The sequence below is a fragment of the Salvelinus sp. IW2-2015 genome, linkage group LG20, assembly GCF_002910315.2.
Source record: "Salvelinus sp. IW2-2015 linkage group LG20, ASM291031v2, whole genome shotgun sequence".
NCBI classification, from domain to species: domain Eukaryota; kingdom Metazoa; phylum Chordata; class Actinopteri; order Salmoniformes; family Salmonidae; genus Salvelinus; species Salvelinus sp. IW2-2015.
In genome coordinates, this window is record NC_036860.1 from 11,584,100 (window position 1) to 11,601,112 (window position 17,013).

The following is a 17,013-nucleotide window of genomic DNA, read 5'->3' on the forward strand; positions in this document are numbered from 1 at the left end:
AAACGGGTTACTGCCAATTGACTAGGCACCCCCCACTAACAACAATCTCTCACTCTCGCGCTCCATTAAGTGGCTTATATTGTGGGTATTTGTGGGTGTTGTATTTAGTAGTTTGCTAAAATTCGATGTATGCAAGTGTTTTACTCTGTACCATAGCTGAGAGTAAATGGAAATCAAATCTTTACAGTAAAACCCAAAAGAACAATATAGCATAGGATTTAAGCAAACTGATTAGTCAAACATAGAGTTGCAGCGTTAGGTTCATGCATTATTTAACTGTATGGGTTTTTATTCAACCGTCCGCTAAAGTGGGAGGCCCAGAGCTCATATCTCATTATCTGCAGTGACGAACAAACAGTTAGCTAGGCGGTGAGAGGCTTACTGATTATAATGTGGACACCAGGGTGGATGTGTTGTTAACCGTGTCATCTCTAAAGGGGTCACCTCTAATTCCACCATGCACGCACACACACACACACACACACACACACACACACACACACACACACACACACACACACACACACACACACACACACACACACACACCCTGCTCTGGGGGTGTGGGATTTTATTTGCTTAAGAGGGAAGAGTGCCCCCCACTGACCCTCATGTAGTACTGCAGCAACTGGTGTCCTACAGTATGTCTCAAGTGCTCTATACAGTATTTCAGTATATATTGTATACATAAAAGCTGGTTCACTTCTTGATGACAGCATGTAGGAATAAGGAATTCTTTGTTTCCGTCATGGTTTAGCTTACGTCCAACAAAGTAACATTCTTTCCCTGAGTTATCCTGAGTTTTCCCTGACCTATGCAGAAGCAGTAAACCTGAAAGTTTCTACTCAAAACAAATCAAGTAACATCACAGGTTCACCCAATGTCAACAAGTACTAGACAGGTAGAATCCCACACAGAATCCCACACAGAGCAATAAAATAAACTCCTGTGGAGCTTTAGATCAGTGTTGAGTAGAGAAACGGGCCTCTAGTCTAGTATGCCCAGGGGGTCCTCTAGATTTATGAGTTACTGTAAGTCTGGATGCCTGGGCCTCTCTTCCAGAGTCAGGTTTTACACCAGATTTCTCACACACACACACACACACACACACACACACACACACACACACACACACACACACACACACACACACACACACACACTCCACTCCTCCAGTGTGCCAGGTTACACTTGCAAGACTTTGTGCTAAGGCTTTAAATCCACAATGAGTTTTGTAGATGTTTGGGGCAGAAGGGGAGGTTGGGGAAACCTGCCAGGAGCACTCGGAATACTCTAGCAAATAGAATCAGGTGCTGCAGCGGAAGCCTTTAATTGGTGGGTACTGTAGTGTACTGTGGAACACTGTGGCACTGTGACAGATCTATCAAGGAAGAGCTAAATGGGCTGTAATGCCAGGCTGCTGACTGTCAGTCAGGATTGAGACTGAGAGGAAATTAGATTTTAGAGTGAAACATGGAGAAGATGAGTATTCATTGGACGTGGGTGGATGGCCAGAGTGAGCGGCCGCTGAAGAGAGAAATGGATTTGTTTCGGACTGAATCACAAGTTTGTGCGTATGTGGGTGTGCGTACAGTCTGTGCATATCCATTTGCACATTTGCATGACAAATGAGTACAAGAGAAAATACAGTGTGATGATGAGTCAAAGAAGTTGAATCAAAGTTGAACATGACCCTTTCGTCAGGCGGGAGGAAAACTCTTTCTTTCTTTCTCTCTCTCTCTGTCCATGATGACCCCTCCCATGTGATCTCCTCCCATCCTCCTCCTTCACGGAGTCTTTAAAAGGGAAAGGAGGAGGAAAAGGAAGACAGTGTTTCTTGTTCCATATAGCCCAGGAGACTCTAAATCAGAGGCGCCATTATCTCTCCAGACTCAGCTGTGAGTCTGTGTTTGTTTTGGAGATGGATCACATGCACGCACACACTCTGTCAGGGGGTAGTGGGGGGGTGTCTTGGAAATCCCCCTGCCTTATACTGAGGAGATAAACAAAAGCCCCTACTACTGTTTGTCTGTGTGCATGATGACCCCTAGTGGTTGACATACAGCACTACATCCATGGTCGAGCACTTCCTAGATAAGTGATCTGGCATGACACACATTCACACTTCAATTCACTCTCACCTCCCTTTTACCCCTACTTTAGAGGATTGTTGAGAGGATTGTTGAGTGTGTATCTATTCACACCACTTAGGGTGTGTTAATTAGAGCTTGTCTTAATATGTAGCCTAGAAGTCCTTGGTTGACGTCTCAGGTGGTTCAATGTTTGAGGTTGTGGATGCCAGATCGTCTATTAATGTCTAAAAATAGATGTACTGTAGCCAAAGCTGGCCTAATGGATTTTCAGGCCTGCGTCTATATTCACAAAGCGTCAGTAGAAGTGTTGATCTAGGATCAGTTTTGACTTTTAGATCATAATGAATAAGATGACCTGATCCTAGATGAGCACTTTTAATTAATACAGGCCCTGGTTGTATTGCTGCTGTGATGACAAAGGCAATATATTCACAGACTTCCCTTGCCTGGGGTATTAGCACTAAAAGAGGAGTCCAACAAATGTTTGTAGTCTAAACAGATGATAATGATCTAATAGTTATTTAAACTAATAGTTGTATTGCTTATTCGAGTTGAAAGGCAATGTTATGTTTATTTTTTMAAATATGTTATTAATCATAAGCTATATCTTACTGTAAACTTGACATTTTTATTTTAGGCCACTGTTTGCATTCTCCCCTACAATGTGTTAAAATCATTCAGGACACTTGCATAAGTCACATGTAGGCCTAATCATAACCTGTTTATGTTTTCTGCAAAGTGAAAATGCTAACGAGAATGACAGAAATTAAAACTATTTTAGGAGCGGGAGGATGATGTAGAAGGGGACCTTGGGTGTACTGTGGGCAGAGGTCTCCCTGTCAAGACGCATTAAGCTACCCAATTCGGACCCTCTCCTCAGGGCGCCTGGCATCATGGGAAATGGTTTTTCTCTTCTTATTTTCTCATTTTTTTTATGACCAAGTTTTTATTTCTTTTGTCATTTTTTTGTCTTTTTTCCCCCCCTCGCTCCTCTTTCGTTATTGTGGTTATGGTCAGAAAGCATCTGCCTGGACTCAAAGCTGTCTTCCTTCCTTGAATCACGTTATTCGCTCATCATTTGTGTATGCTCTATCCCGACGAGCTACGCATCACTGGATATGAATGCATAACACTGCTGGCCTTATAATGTCAAATAATAGATTCACAGCACGCGTTCAGTACAGTAACTATGGAGCTGTTCCATCTGCTCACRCCAGGATTAAATAGAATATACTGTGTATATGTGATTTTCCTTGAAATTATTGTGTACAGGGATTATGAGCATGCATTGGGAAAAAAGACATTTGAAATCAGTATTGTTAGTGCAGAGCAGGGATACTCACAAAAATAGATATTTTCAGTTTTGGGAATATATTTTGGATTGATAAGGATCTTAATGGAAATGTACACACACATCTCTTAAATTGTTAAGGAAGTTGACATACAATGTTTAATGTAATTCCTACTCTACTCTAACTAATTCTGTCCTGATGCTGACTTGTACTTCAACAGGACTCTGGGTCAGGAAAGGAACTGGATACATCAAGAAAGAAGGAGCACAGCTGACATGGAGTTTTGTGGCCAACCAGCTAGGATACTGGCTGGCTGCCTTTCCCTCTACCACAGGTACAGTAACTATGTCCAGAGATGGGCAGTATTTCCGTTACATGTATTTGAAATATGTATTTAAATGACTTCTGAGTATTTTGCTATTTGTATTACAATGGGCTGAATTACACTCCAATGCATTTTGTAACAAGATACTTTCGAGAGCTGTAATTTGTATTTTCAAAAATACTTTTCTATACCATTTTTGTTTTTTATAGCTGTTCACAATTTTGTGGACYCCTTTCACCCTGCGTTGGTATCAGAAGTCTGATGGCACCATGGTGTGATAAGAGCGTCTGCTAAATGAACTAAATATAAATGTACATGTAAAAATTAACAATATAAAAGCATGCAGAGTATTATTCTAATGAGCTCCGTCCCGAAACAAGGCCAATAATAATACCTAGTGTGCTTTGCAGTTAATTTTTCTATGTTCATTTTCACATATATTTAGGTAATTTAGCAGACATTCTTATCCAGAGTGACTTACAGTCCCTGCATTCAACTAATCTAGATAAACAGCATATCACAGTCATAGCAAGTAAAACGATTCTGTAACCATTACTGAGAATGTTGTTGCTGCTCGGGCCAACTACTTGCAAATGTATTTTCTTGTTTTAAAATACATAACACGTGCATTTTAATGAAATACATTACAAAATACAMGTATTTCGTCATTTATTTTTGATACATAGATTTGTATGGTATTTTGTGATTTTTGCCCATCCCTGACGATGTCAACAATGTTGACATAGCTCAGGTTTGCATCAGCCTGACATTTTKTCTACAGCCCCACTGTAGGCCCCCTACTGGCGGCCCGTAGGTGATTTTATTATGCCCCCGAAGTTTTCTAAGCAAAAAAAATAGTTTTTCATTCTGGAAATCTGTTCCAAAGTATTCCCACACATAATAGAGAGACATATGTGATTGTATACAAATGTAAGCAAGGTTTGAAATGATTATGCTTTAGTCTGTTTGAACTTTTTGAGGTCATTTTGCAGTCTACTGATTATTTCTAATTATGTTACGGCCCCCTGACCATTCGCTCAATAAAAAAGAAAACGGCCCACGGCTGAATCTAGTTGGTGATGCCTGTCTTAAGACTATGTCAATATGAGATAGAAATTGAATAATGAACACTTGTTTGTGCACTTTTGCGATGAAACTGTATAGCTAGGGGTCGTGGTCTGTCCATTACAAAGCTTTTTGTAGAGAGTCCTGTTGCAGACTTGGCCCATCCTAGTATCTTATTTATCACTGTAACCAATTTCTGTAAATTTACTGCTAAACATTTTGTTAGCTATTGTAATTCTATATTAATGTACAGTACTCTAAAGAGCAATGCATTATGGGGGCTCAATGGCATTCCRCTACACTGCGGTAAAATTACAGTAAAGTACTGTATTACCTGTTTTGCTGTATATTTACAGCAGCATAATGTGAATGATGGTATATTGTGGGGAAATGTTGTGTGCGGGGAAAGAATCTCGGTCTATTTAAAATATTTTAAAGCATTCCTTGTAATACTCTATATTTGTTGCACCCGTAAGTGAGAACGCTGTGCCCCACAGAATACACTACCATACCGTATTTTTGGAAACTGAAAACCTTGACCTGTAAATTGACAGTAATTTACTGGCTAATGTGCTGCCAGTAATTTACTGTAGTACAGTACTAGATTGTATTTTTGGAATCTAAAATCTGTTCCGGTCAAAACAATAATCTACAGTAATTTACTGGCTACAGTGCTGCTAGTAACTTATTGTAATTCATTACCACCCCACAGAATACAGTACCATACTCTATTTTTGGAGCACCAAACGCCTTTTGAACACTAGTGTTATTGTTGTTTCTGGGTCATTAACATATTTTGAGGCATGCAATGTAAGAGGCTATTTTTTCCACCCTTTAGTGAGAGTGCTGAACCAATTTTAACTGATATGTGGTTCCTTAACAATTTAATGTTTGTAGGGGACAAATCAGAGTGGCAGCATGTCTCAAACCTTTAATGGATGAGTGTTTAGCTATCTCCTTTTGATCGGTTTGCCCTGGCGTCACTGCCAGTTTAGAAGCCTTTGTTAAGGCCCCTACAAGTGATATAAAACACCAAATATTTATTAGTATGCTGTAATATATAATTGCATATTCACTGTTAACAATTGCTTTAACTTTATTACAATACAATTTAACAATAAACTACTGTTTTGCTGTTTTTGCTATATATTTACTGCAGCATTCTGTAAATTATAGTGCATTGTGGGAAAATGTTGTGGGAGGGGAACAATATTTGGCTCATTATCATATTCCCGAGGCATGCCTTGTAAGTAGCTATATTTATTGCACCCGTTAGTAAGAATACTGTACCATCTGAACTAATATGTGGTAGTAGTGCCCTAACAATTGAATGTGTATAGGGACAGGTCAGAGTGGCAGCAAGTCTTAAACCTTTAGTGTTTGAGTGTTTTGCCAAGTCTGTTTTGCCCTGAAATCTATCGATGTTACGTTTGATTCCGGCGCTCCGAGATGTATCACTTTATCAGAAGCACATGATCAATGACGTCCGAAGCTTCATTTTTCTGCCGAACAACCACCTGATTGTTTTTTTAGATGACGATGTCATCTATATAATTTGTCTGTTCTAAATTGTTTTGACCAGCAGGTGCCACTAGAGTACACTGTGTTGATCAAAGCCTTGAGTAATGAACCTGTTTTTGACACAATTGGCTGGAAAGCCTCAATGCTTCTAGAAGCTTCTTTTCCCCACCACTACTGTAATCACGGACAATTTGGAAGCCTTTGTTTAGGCCTCTAGAAGTGCAAGTGATTTAAACACCAAATATTCATAAATATGCTGTAATATACACATACCTAGCAGCCAACCTGCTTGCACCAATCCCATGTAATTGCAGTAAAATACCAATATTCCGATAGCTGTAGCATTTATTTTCTTACAGTATTATACTGTATCGTTGCACTGATATTACAGTAACTTACAGGAATCTGGTAGCAAGTTACTGTGAATATTACAGTAATGTACTTGGCACTGGCCAGAGCTGGGCAAAGATACATCAAAAGGTATCTTGTTACAAATATAAAATACCTTGAAGACCAATGTATCCTTAACTACAACAACATTCTCAGTAACAGTTACAGAAACATTTTACTTGCAATGACTGTGATATGTGTTTTGTTTAATGACTGTAAGTTGCTCTGGACAGAAAAGTCTGCTAAATGACCCAAATGTCAATTTAAAAAGGAACACATGCAAAGCAAACTGCTGGGTATTATTCTAGTGAGTTCCACACTCAAACTATTTGTTTGGGGGTGGAGCTCATTAGAATAATACCCAGCAGTGTGTGTTGCAATTGTTCATTTTTACATTTACATTTTGGTAATTCACTCATCCAGAGTGACTTACAGTGAGTGTATTAAACGAGAATGTTGTTGTAGTTAAGCGGGCTGCTTGCAGGTTTATTTTTGTATTAGAAAATACAAATACATGTATTATAATTAAACTGTTACAAAATACATGAATTGTACTTCAGGCCAGTGAAATACAAATGACTAAATAGGTATTGAAATACCAAACAGATATACTGCCCATCATTGGCGCTAGCTGCCTGCACTGTAAATCTGCAACAGTTTACCAACCACTATACTTCCAGTAATGCACTGTAAATTTGGTAAAGACAGCATGTAGCTGTAGTCAGGTGTTACAGTAATATTTTGTACATTTGTGTTTCAGTAAAGGTCCTGTAAATCTACAGTAATTTACTGGCTTCTGTGCTGACAGTATTTTACTGTAGATTTACAGTAAGCTACAGGCTACTGTGCTGCCAGTAATTTACTATAAAAATGACAGGAAATGTTTTACAGTGCACCCCTATGTTGCAGGCTCAGCTTTGAACCCCATGGGCCTGCGAGACATCACCACCTACCACACCATCTTCCTCCTAACCATCCTGGGCTCCATGGCTCTGCTGGTGCTGGTGCTGCTCTGTCTGCTGCTCTATTACTGCAGGTTGGTATCAGGCCCAGCGTGTCTCAAATCAGGTCCTGGAGTAGTCAGTCCCAGTGTGGCACATTTTTGTTCCAACCCGGCACTAGTTTTGAACTAGCTACTCTACGAGTCATCAAGCACCAGGTTTAGGGTAAATTCCATTTAAATTCCAGTCACTTCAGGAAATACACTGAAGTTCCAATACCCTTTAATGCTTTTCAACAAGGAACATTTGGAACTACTTTCTGAATTTAAATGRAATTGACTCCAACCCTGTCAGGCACTTGCTTAGTTGAATCAGTGGCGTTATTACTGGCCTGGGTCCAAAATGTAATATAAAAATATAACCAATCCGGGACTCTATTTGTTGTTTAATTTCCTGTTTACAGGGAGTCAAAATGTGATACATGGATGTGTGTGTTTGGTTGCATTCTCCCTTTAATCTTTCCCTGTTTTGTTTTAGGCGGAGATGTCTGAAACCACGGCAGCAGTACCGTCACGGCAAGATGCATGTCTCCTCCGGCATGGACGGCTCCAAAAGAGATCAATGCACCTCTATGTCCCACCTCAACCTCATCAGCTCAGGCCACATCCACATCGACACAGCTTCCTCCACCGGGGGTGACCCAGACGCCCTCAAATCAGACCTGTCCTCCACCCGGGATCTCCACAGCTCCAGGGAGGATTTCTTCCGGCACACGCCCCCAGGAAAGGCCCAGCGCCACTCCAAGGTGAACACGGACAGTATCACCAGACGTGGCGGTGGGGAGAGTTTTCCCATGAAGGTGACAACACGTTCTACTAACACTAACAACTTGGATCCTCAGCTGCTGCTCCGCAACGACACCCGCAGCTTCAGCTCAGCGGAGGATAATACCCATGATCCTCGACGTCGCCACAATCACAACGCCAATGACAACCAAGCTTACTCCTCAGATCCACCATCTCCACCACCTTTACTGCCTCCCTTCGCCGGGCACTACCAGGAGTACTCTGGCCTGCCCCCGGAGTACTCAGCGTCACAGACCGGGGACCTCTTAGCCAGGCCCAACTCTCTAAACACCCAGCCCGGCCAGCTCATCTTCTGCCACTCCATGGACCAGATGAAGGAGAGCATGTACCGGAGTGTGGTGCCCACGCTGGTCATCCCGGCCCACTACATGCGCCTGTCGTCGGACCTGTCGGCTGTGGAGCAGGCCTTGGAGAGGCAGCAACAGATGCAGCATGACATGGAGGGAATCCAGGTTAGCATGACTCTGCCCAGGCAGCAGGGACAGGTACACCAGAATCAGCAGCAGAAACCACAGAACCAGCAACAACAGAATCATCAACAGGAGGATGAGGAAGGGGAAGAACCAGGCCAGCAGAGGGAGGACTCAGAGGGACACTCCATCTGGGCCTCGGACCCTAACGCGGCCCCAGTCCACATCCCGGTCCTGTTCAATGACAACACCATATCTCAGATGAACGGAGAGCTGCAGGCGCTGACGGAGAAGAAGCTTCTGGAGCTGGGGGTGAAACCGCACCCCCGGGCCTGGTTCGTCTCCCTGGACGGTCGCTCCAACTCCCTGGTTCGCCACTCCTACATCGAGCTGGGGGGAGACACTCTCAGCATCCCTGGAGGAGGGGGAGGTGGAGGAGCCACGGGGAGTCATCATGACAACAGAGTAGACGTCGCTCGCGAAGCCAACATAAAGCAGCGGAAGGGAAAGGAGGAGAGGAAGGCCAAGGAAGCTAAGGAAGCAAAGGAGGCTGCAGCTGCGGTTGAGAGGAAGGGTCACGCAGGGAAGACCTATACTAAACTCCCCTGCATCGACACCACAGACCCCCCCAGCAGCAGCAGCGAGAGCCACGCTGCCATGTACTCTCCAGAGGACAATTCTCTGGCACCGCTGCTGGATGAGGCCCCAGAGACGACCCCCCGTGGGGGCACGTTCCCCCGGAAGGGCCRCAGCCGGGATAACAGCGCCCGGACCAGTACCACCACTACCACCAGCGAGGTGACACACAGGGACTCAGCCACCAGCCCCGAGGATGGGGAGGATGCCGACGATAAAGACGAGGAGGGGAACAAGAAGAGTCCCTGGCAGAAGCGCGAGGAGAGACCCCTCATGGTGTGGAAGTAAGATATACCTAGGGCTCTCAGGGAACATTGAGCTACAAGAGAACAGGGGGAGAAGAACCACTGTGTCAATGAACGCCTAATTTCTGACTGTGTCCCTTGTAGATTCTCTACAGAAAGAAGAGCAGAGAATATGAGAGGTCTGTCTTGGAGAACAAAGAGAAAGACGTGTGTGAAAGAGATTATGAGAATGGAAATCAAACAAAGAAGCACAATTGTCACATGAGTCGAGAAAGGACCAGGTGTTTTGAAGTCCCACATTTGCTTGTAGTCATCACTGAGATCAGTAGCTATATCTGCATCTCGATCAGTAGCTATATCTACATCTCCAAAAACATCACTGAGATCGGTAGCTATATCCCTATCTCTAGAAGTTTCACATGGCTGTGGATTTATTTATTTTTTAAATCATGATCCCTAAGCATGTGGATGGGAACATATGGGAGAGGGAACAAATGGGAGAGTTCCTCTGACTGGTTGGTATTCTGAGAATCTTGAGAAATGCTCAACAATGTTTTTCTCCACTGTGCTGTTAGTAGAATTCCTTGGAAATGTTACCTATCCGATTTTGCTGTTACCTTAGCATTAACCTCAAGTCATTTTTACAGACCTTTTGGGAGGCGTCAGCTGGCCAAACAGAAACTTTTGATTCCTATGGAAAACCAAGACTGTCGGCCAGAATTGGAATGAATTCTTGTTTTTTGTTTTTTTCACTCTTTAATCTTGTTTTTCTAACAGATTAGATGGCCTTCTTTTTATGACTGAGTGGTACTTAATGTCATTGAGGAGACAGATCAATGTATTAAACATTGGTGAAAAGGTTGCTGTTGTGATTGTGATTGTGAAATCCTAATAAGTAAGTCCTAAAACCCAGGGTTTATAACAATGTTGTTGTTTCATTTTGTACTCTAAAATTTTCCTTGGAGATAATGGCAGAAAACCACCTCCACGTTACTATCACTGAAACCTGGAGAATAATGCATACCGTTTTGCGTTGCCATTTTCCTTACTCACAGAAAATGTTAGTCGTGTTTTTTTCTTGCTTTACTAACCTGCTGACCTGGTGACTTGTAACATTAAAATCTATGGAAGCATGTACCTGACAAAATTATTTGAAATATTCATTAAGCAGCGTGGCTGGAACAAATTAGAGCATCACAGAAAGGTTTGCTAGAACATTTTTGTTAGCTTAGCATTGCAAGTCTGTACCTTTTTGTTGCAATATCAATTTAAAGCCAGACATGGATTGGATGATACCGACATGTAAAATATTCGCTTAAAAAACGGAAGAATTGGGTATTATTGCAAACTTGAAAGATGTTGTGAAAGGAAAAGACACTGAGTTGACTGAGTGGAAATCACAATTACCTAAYGTTCCCATAAACTGTGCCATATTAGATTGTCAGTAATCTCCACTGGCTCATATTCTCAAATCATCTAATTATTAGCCTTCAGATAAATAAGACAGGAATCCATCAGACCTAAAAATGTTAATGTCCAACAAATCACACCAAACAATTTGTCTCTTAAGTGCCTTTTTTTAGCATAAAAAATAATGGCTTGGATTCAAGGCCTCAGTATGTAAACCCAGCAGTTGTACCATTGTACAACCATTCAGAAAGCTACTGGCTAAACCTGGGGTTTAACACATACTCTGTAACATGTTCTTCTCATTATTTTCAGGTTACGATATTGAGTCATACACAATGTTAAGCTATTGTTAGCTATTCAACTTTGATTTAAAACAAACAGTACTCAACCTTGATGATCATGGGTCATTTGAAGGCAATCAAGCCATACACTCGCTATCAGGTTTATGAAGTCCAGTTGAAGTTCTATCACATTGCCTTGTGGACTAATATACAGCACGGCCTAAAGAAAATCAGGTGCAGGGCCTTGCCTAAGATGCACAGCAATGGTCCTCTTCATTTCAAACCTGCATTGTCACAATCCCTGTTTTAAACCCACTGTTTTTTTTTATTTGATAACAACACTGTCACCGCTCTCTCTCCCCCCTTTCTCCATTCAAAAGTATGTGAATGACCCTTGAAAGTCTCTTTTTAAGGATTGATACTTTCCACGTTTTCAGTTACTGAGTTGATACTAGTATGTGAAGTGGTTTCCCTGTGGTTTGAGACTCAGGATCACAATGAACATGCATGTTCCTCCTCTCCTAAGCATTTGTGCTGTTGTGGTCTTTTTTTGTCAGACAATCAGCTTCTCTCAACTTCAAAATGGTTTGATGCTWAAGCTTGCAGAATTGAGCCACCTGTCTCTGTGAATAAACCAGCTCCGCTCTGATATGGAATCTCCTTTGACTATTTCAGAGAGAGATGTTATGTTTGTTTCTTTTTTTGGGGGGGGGCAGGGTATGTTTTTGGGATGAAGTTAACGTCCAATGTCATTTAAGGAATGAGGTTGGCAYGAGAACATTAATAGAGTTATTGGCCCTAGGCACTACTGAATAGTGTTTTATGTGGTGTCATCAAAAATTGACATCRGAAATTGTTCTGAGGACAAGGATAATACTGGTGTTTGACGTCTATAAACAAGACAGTCAGAGCTTTGAAAGTGTGTCAAGTCTCTCCACCCCTGTCAGTGCAGGGCAAGCCACTRATGAAACTCCCCATATTAGCAAGTGGAGCATCTGTGAATTCTGACAAATCACAGCCGACCACACGATGGTGTCATTGCTGGAAACAGTATAAATTGGGTGTGTTGTGTTCTGATTAAATATGACTTGAGAAAGTTTTTTTTGTTTCCTTTTTTACAGTTATTTTTATATTTGTGAATGCCTGGCTAATCTTAATTCCTATAGGCCTACTGTTTGAGTGCTTATACAAGGTCAGTTGTTGTCTCCTAGGCAACAGACAGAGGGATGATGTGCTGTTATGGTAAACTGGTGCCACCTCCTTTCCCCCTTAGATCTATATTTCTGAGGCCAATCTTTGCTAACTTTTATTGCTTGTTATTAATAATGTTAATATACAATCCAATAATTAAAGCATTTAACAAGTAATCTGCGTGCTTGGAATTTGTACTGTGTGCGTGGCATCAGCAGCTCACTTACAATTGTTTTTCTATGCATTTATTGTCCTAATGTCATTCAGTTAGCTTTGAAGAAGAAAAAGCAATAGGCTTATATTATACATCTATCCTTTTGTGGTAATGTCACAATTTCTCATGAAATATAATTTTACCTCGGGATTTGTAGGCTTTAGTCATTTTTTATTGGATATGGCTCTGGTGGCTCTTTAGGCCCTAGACCAAAAACTCAGTCTGTAAACTACTTGAACATACGTTCTAGATGTATAACCAACACAATGCATAGTCATTAACCATTTTTGCCTAGTGAGAGCCACTGCCAATAGTTATCCGCCAGGTGGCATAGGCCTCTCCTACACCGTAGACTGGGGAGACGAACAGATTTGTAAATCAGGAAGAGATCGCTGATTATCCATGCATATAATGAATATGTTAGCCTGTAGTGAGTGGTCTTGTGTTTTTCCCCACATCATGTCCTAGTGTGTAGGCTTCTTTTTAAATAGTGATTTTTTTTTGTTTGTTATTGAATAAGATAATGTTTTCTGCCAGGAGCGCGCCTCAATAAAAACATGACAAGGAGCTTGATTGTCGAGAGTGAGTGCGCGTCAACTTGACTGCGCCGTATGCGCGCGCTACTCACAAGAATGCGTGTCTGCTCGGYTTATTTCTCTCCACCTTTCAGATGAGGAAGGGCTATATAGGGAGAAGGGGAAGAGGTCGTTTCGGGAAATAAATTAGCTTCAAAACCACAGAAAGCAGCCACGGGTGGAATGCTTTGGATTGGCAAAGGGGCAGAGCAGATACTAGAATAAATTAAACCCGAGTCAATCCCGTTCCAACGGGCAGCGTTATAATCATACCAAGGTCAATACACCGAACGAGCGCACAAACCCACGTCATTTAACGTCTTAGGCTGGGTACTGAATTCGGATACGGGGAAATCACCACCAGAAGCTGAAGATGGAGGGGGTGATGCAGGGGATGCAAGCATACGGAGCGGGGAAGGCTGGAGGAGCCTTCGAACCTTTGACGTTCTTTCAACAGCCTCAAACTATCCTTCGGCTTGTGTGCTGGGTGAGTGGTCATGTTTTGTGTTGTTTATTTGAGCATGTCGTTGTTTTAATAATCCAAGAGTGGAGGACACGGGCATCTGTATGTGTACAGCAAAATATCTACAAACATTCGAGAAATGTGGAGGATTTGAAAGCAAAGCGATTGATTCCTAGGCAATCTGTTAACCCCATAGGCAAGGCTATATACCCTGYTTACGCACACATTTGAGTGAAAGGGCGTTAATGGGACGCACAGAATAAATATTGTTTTCAGACTATCATAATATTTGACTAGTGACTATAACTACCTTGTCTTGAAAACCATTTGTGTTAAATTAAAATGTTATGGCTACCACTGAATTAAAGACCCCTATTTTATAGACTACTAAATGTCAGTTAAAGTGGCAATCAGTAGTTCAAACAATTCAAAGCCACACACCCAGCCACTATTACTCTAAAAAGCTGAGGAATGGAGCTGGAGTAATGTAACCACTCTCAAATTCATAGACAGAGCTATGGGATCCAAGGACTGACCATCCATACTATTAACATTCTAGTTGTAACCATGTTTTGAGGGTATAGAGTGTTGGTTTACATTTACTTTGTTTACAAACATTGGAGTAAAAATATATATATATATTTTGTTCTTATGGGGTAAGACAGTTGAACTAAGCTCATGAGGTATTTATAAGATATATTGTTCAAGAATCAATGGGTACATATCAATAATTGTTGTCCCTTTTAGATTGCCCCTTTAAACAGGCTGCTTTACACAGGCCAACCTGGAATCAGGGGTAGACGTAACATAATAAACAAAATCCGGGACATTGAAAGAGGCATGATTTGTTACGTTTGGAATTAATTTGTCGGTGTCATCTATTTCGAATGATATGTTACGAATTACAATTCGTATGATATTTTACGAATTGCAATTAATACAATGTGTTACGAATTTGCAATATGTATGATGTGTTACCAATTCCAATTTGTTGTGGCTAACATTAGCTAGGTGGCTAACGTTAAGGATGGGGTTAAGTGTAACCTGTGTGAAATGGCTAKCTAGTTAGTKGTGCACGCATTTCAATCGGTGACATCACTCACTCTGAGACCTTGAAGTAGTTGTTTCCCTTGCTATGCAAGGGCCACGTCTTTTGTGAAGCAATAGGTAATGATGCCTTGTGGGAGGCAGTTGTTGTGTTCAGAGGGTCCCTTTGTTCGAGCCCAAGTTGGGGTGAGGAGAGGGATGTAAGCAACACTGTTACGTTGGTGCCGTGACCCGGATCACTGGTTGCAGCGGAAAAGGAGGTTGTCAAAGGGGGAGGAATAAGTGTAACTGGTGTGAAATGACTRGCTAGTTAGTGGTGCGCGCTAATAGCGTTTCAATTGGTGACCTCACTTGCTCTGAGACCTTGAAGTAGTTCTTTCCCTTGATCTGCAAGGGCTGTGGCTTGTGTGGTGCGATAGGTAACGATGCTTCGTGGGAGACAGTTGTTGATGTGTTCACAGGGTCCCGGATTTGAGCCCAGGTTGAGGAGAGGATGGAATCAGCACTGTTACATAAGGATAGGAGTTAGGGAAGGGTTAGCTAACATGCTAAGTATACTCAGCAAAAAAAGAAACATCCTCTCACTGTCAACTGCGTTTATTTTCAGCAAACTTAATATGTGTAAATATGTGTATGAGCATAACAAGATTCAACAACTGAGACATAAACTGAACAAGTTCCACAGACATGTGACTAACAGATGGAATAATGTGTCCCTAAACAAAGGGGGGTCAAAATCAAAAGTAACAGTCAGTATCTGGTGTGGCCACCAGCTGCATTAACCTCTCTAGGGTATGTGAGACGGTAGCGTCCCACCTCTTCAACAGCCARTGAAACTACAGGGTGCCAAATTCAAATACAAAAATACTCATTATAAAAATTCAGAAAACAAAACATATTTTACATAGGTTTAAAGATGAACTTCTTGTGAATCCAACCACGTCAAACGATGTTTATATTCAATCCTCAGGTTCTTTTTAGCCTAAATAATCGATAATATTTCAACTGGACAATAACGTTGTCAATATAAAAGGTAAACAAGAAAGGCACTCTCTCGGCACTCTCTCGGCACTCTGCATGAAAAAGCTCTGTGACACTTTAGGGTCCAGTCATTCCGACTGCTCTTATTCCCTCATTTTTCAGAATACTAGCCTGAAGCAATTTCTAAAGACTGTTGACATCTAGTGGAAGGCATAGGAACTGCAATTTTTGTCCTAAGTCAATGGATACTGTAATGGCATTGAATAGAAAACTACAAAACCAAAAGAAAAACGACTTCCTGAATGGATTTTTCTCAGGTTTTCGCCTGCCAAATCAGTTCTGTTATACTCACAGACACTATTTCAACAGTTTTGGAAACTTTAGAGTGTTTTCTATCCAAATCTACCAGTTATATGCATATCATATCTTCTGGGCCCGAGAAGCAGGCAGTTTAATTTGGGCATGCATTTCATCCAAAATTCCGAATGCTGCCCCCTACCCTAGAGAAGTTAAGTACTGCAGTGCATCTCCTCCTCATGGACTGCACCAGCTTTGCCAGTTCTTGCTGTGAGATGTTACCCCACTCTTCCACCAAGGCACCTKCAAGTTCCCGGACATTTCTAGGGGGAATGGCCATAGCCCTCACCCTCCGATCCAACAGGTCCCAGATGTGCTCAATGGGATTGAGATCCGGGCTCTTCACTGGCCATGGCAGAACACTGACATTCCTGTCTTGCAGGAAATCACGCACAGAATGAGCAGTTTGGCTGGTGGCATTGTCATGCTGGCTGGAGGGTCATGTCAGGATGAGCCTGCAGGAAGGGTACCACATGAGAGCGGAGGATGTCTTCCCTGTAACGCACAGCATTTAGATTGCCTGCATTGACAACAAGCTCAGTCCAATGATGCTATGACACACCGCCCAAGACCGTGACGGACCCTTCACCTCCAAATCGATCCCGCTCCAGAGTACAGGCCTAGGTGCAACGCTCATTCCTTCGACGATAAACGAGAATCCAACCATCATCCCTGGTGAGACAAAGCCGTCACTCGTTAGTGAAGAGCAC

The 17,013-nt window shown here is 42.0% G+C and overlaps 2 protein-coding genes across 3 annotated transcripts in view; both read left to right on the plus strand.

Moving 5' to 3' along the window:
• LOC111980621 (protein FAM171A2-like) overlaps positions 1–12,842 on the plus strand; it is a 68,742-nt gene extending 55,900 nt beyond the window's left edge. The window contains exons 6-8 of the mRNA XM_024011455.1: positions 3,606–3,719; positions 7,596–7,722; positions 8,165–12,842. Of these exons, the coding sequence (XP_023867223.1) occupies positions 3,606–3,719; positions 7,596–7,722; positions 8,165–9,827 (1,904 nt within the window). The 3' untranslated portion in view covers positions 9,828–12,842. The remainder of the gene's footprint in view (positions 1–3,605; positions 3,720–7,595; positions 7,723–8,164) is intronic.
• Positions 12,843–13,344: 502 nt separating this feature from the next.
• Positions 13,345–17,013, plus strand: part of LOC111980183 (synaptogyrin-1-like) — a 32,038-nt gene continuing 28,369 nt past the window's right edge. The window contains exon 1 of one of the 2 annotated variants that reach the window (XM_024010855.3): positions 13,345–13,942. In XM_024010855.3, the coding sequence (XP_023866623.1) occupies positions 13,829–13,942 (114 nt within the window). In that variant the 5' untranslated portion in view covers positions 13,345–13,828. The remainder of the gene's footprint in view (positions 13,943–17,013) is intronic. The other variant, XM_024010856.2, reaches the window with a different exon arrangement.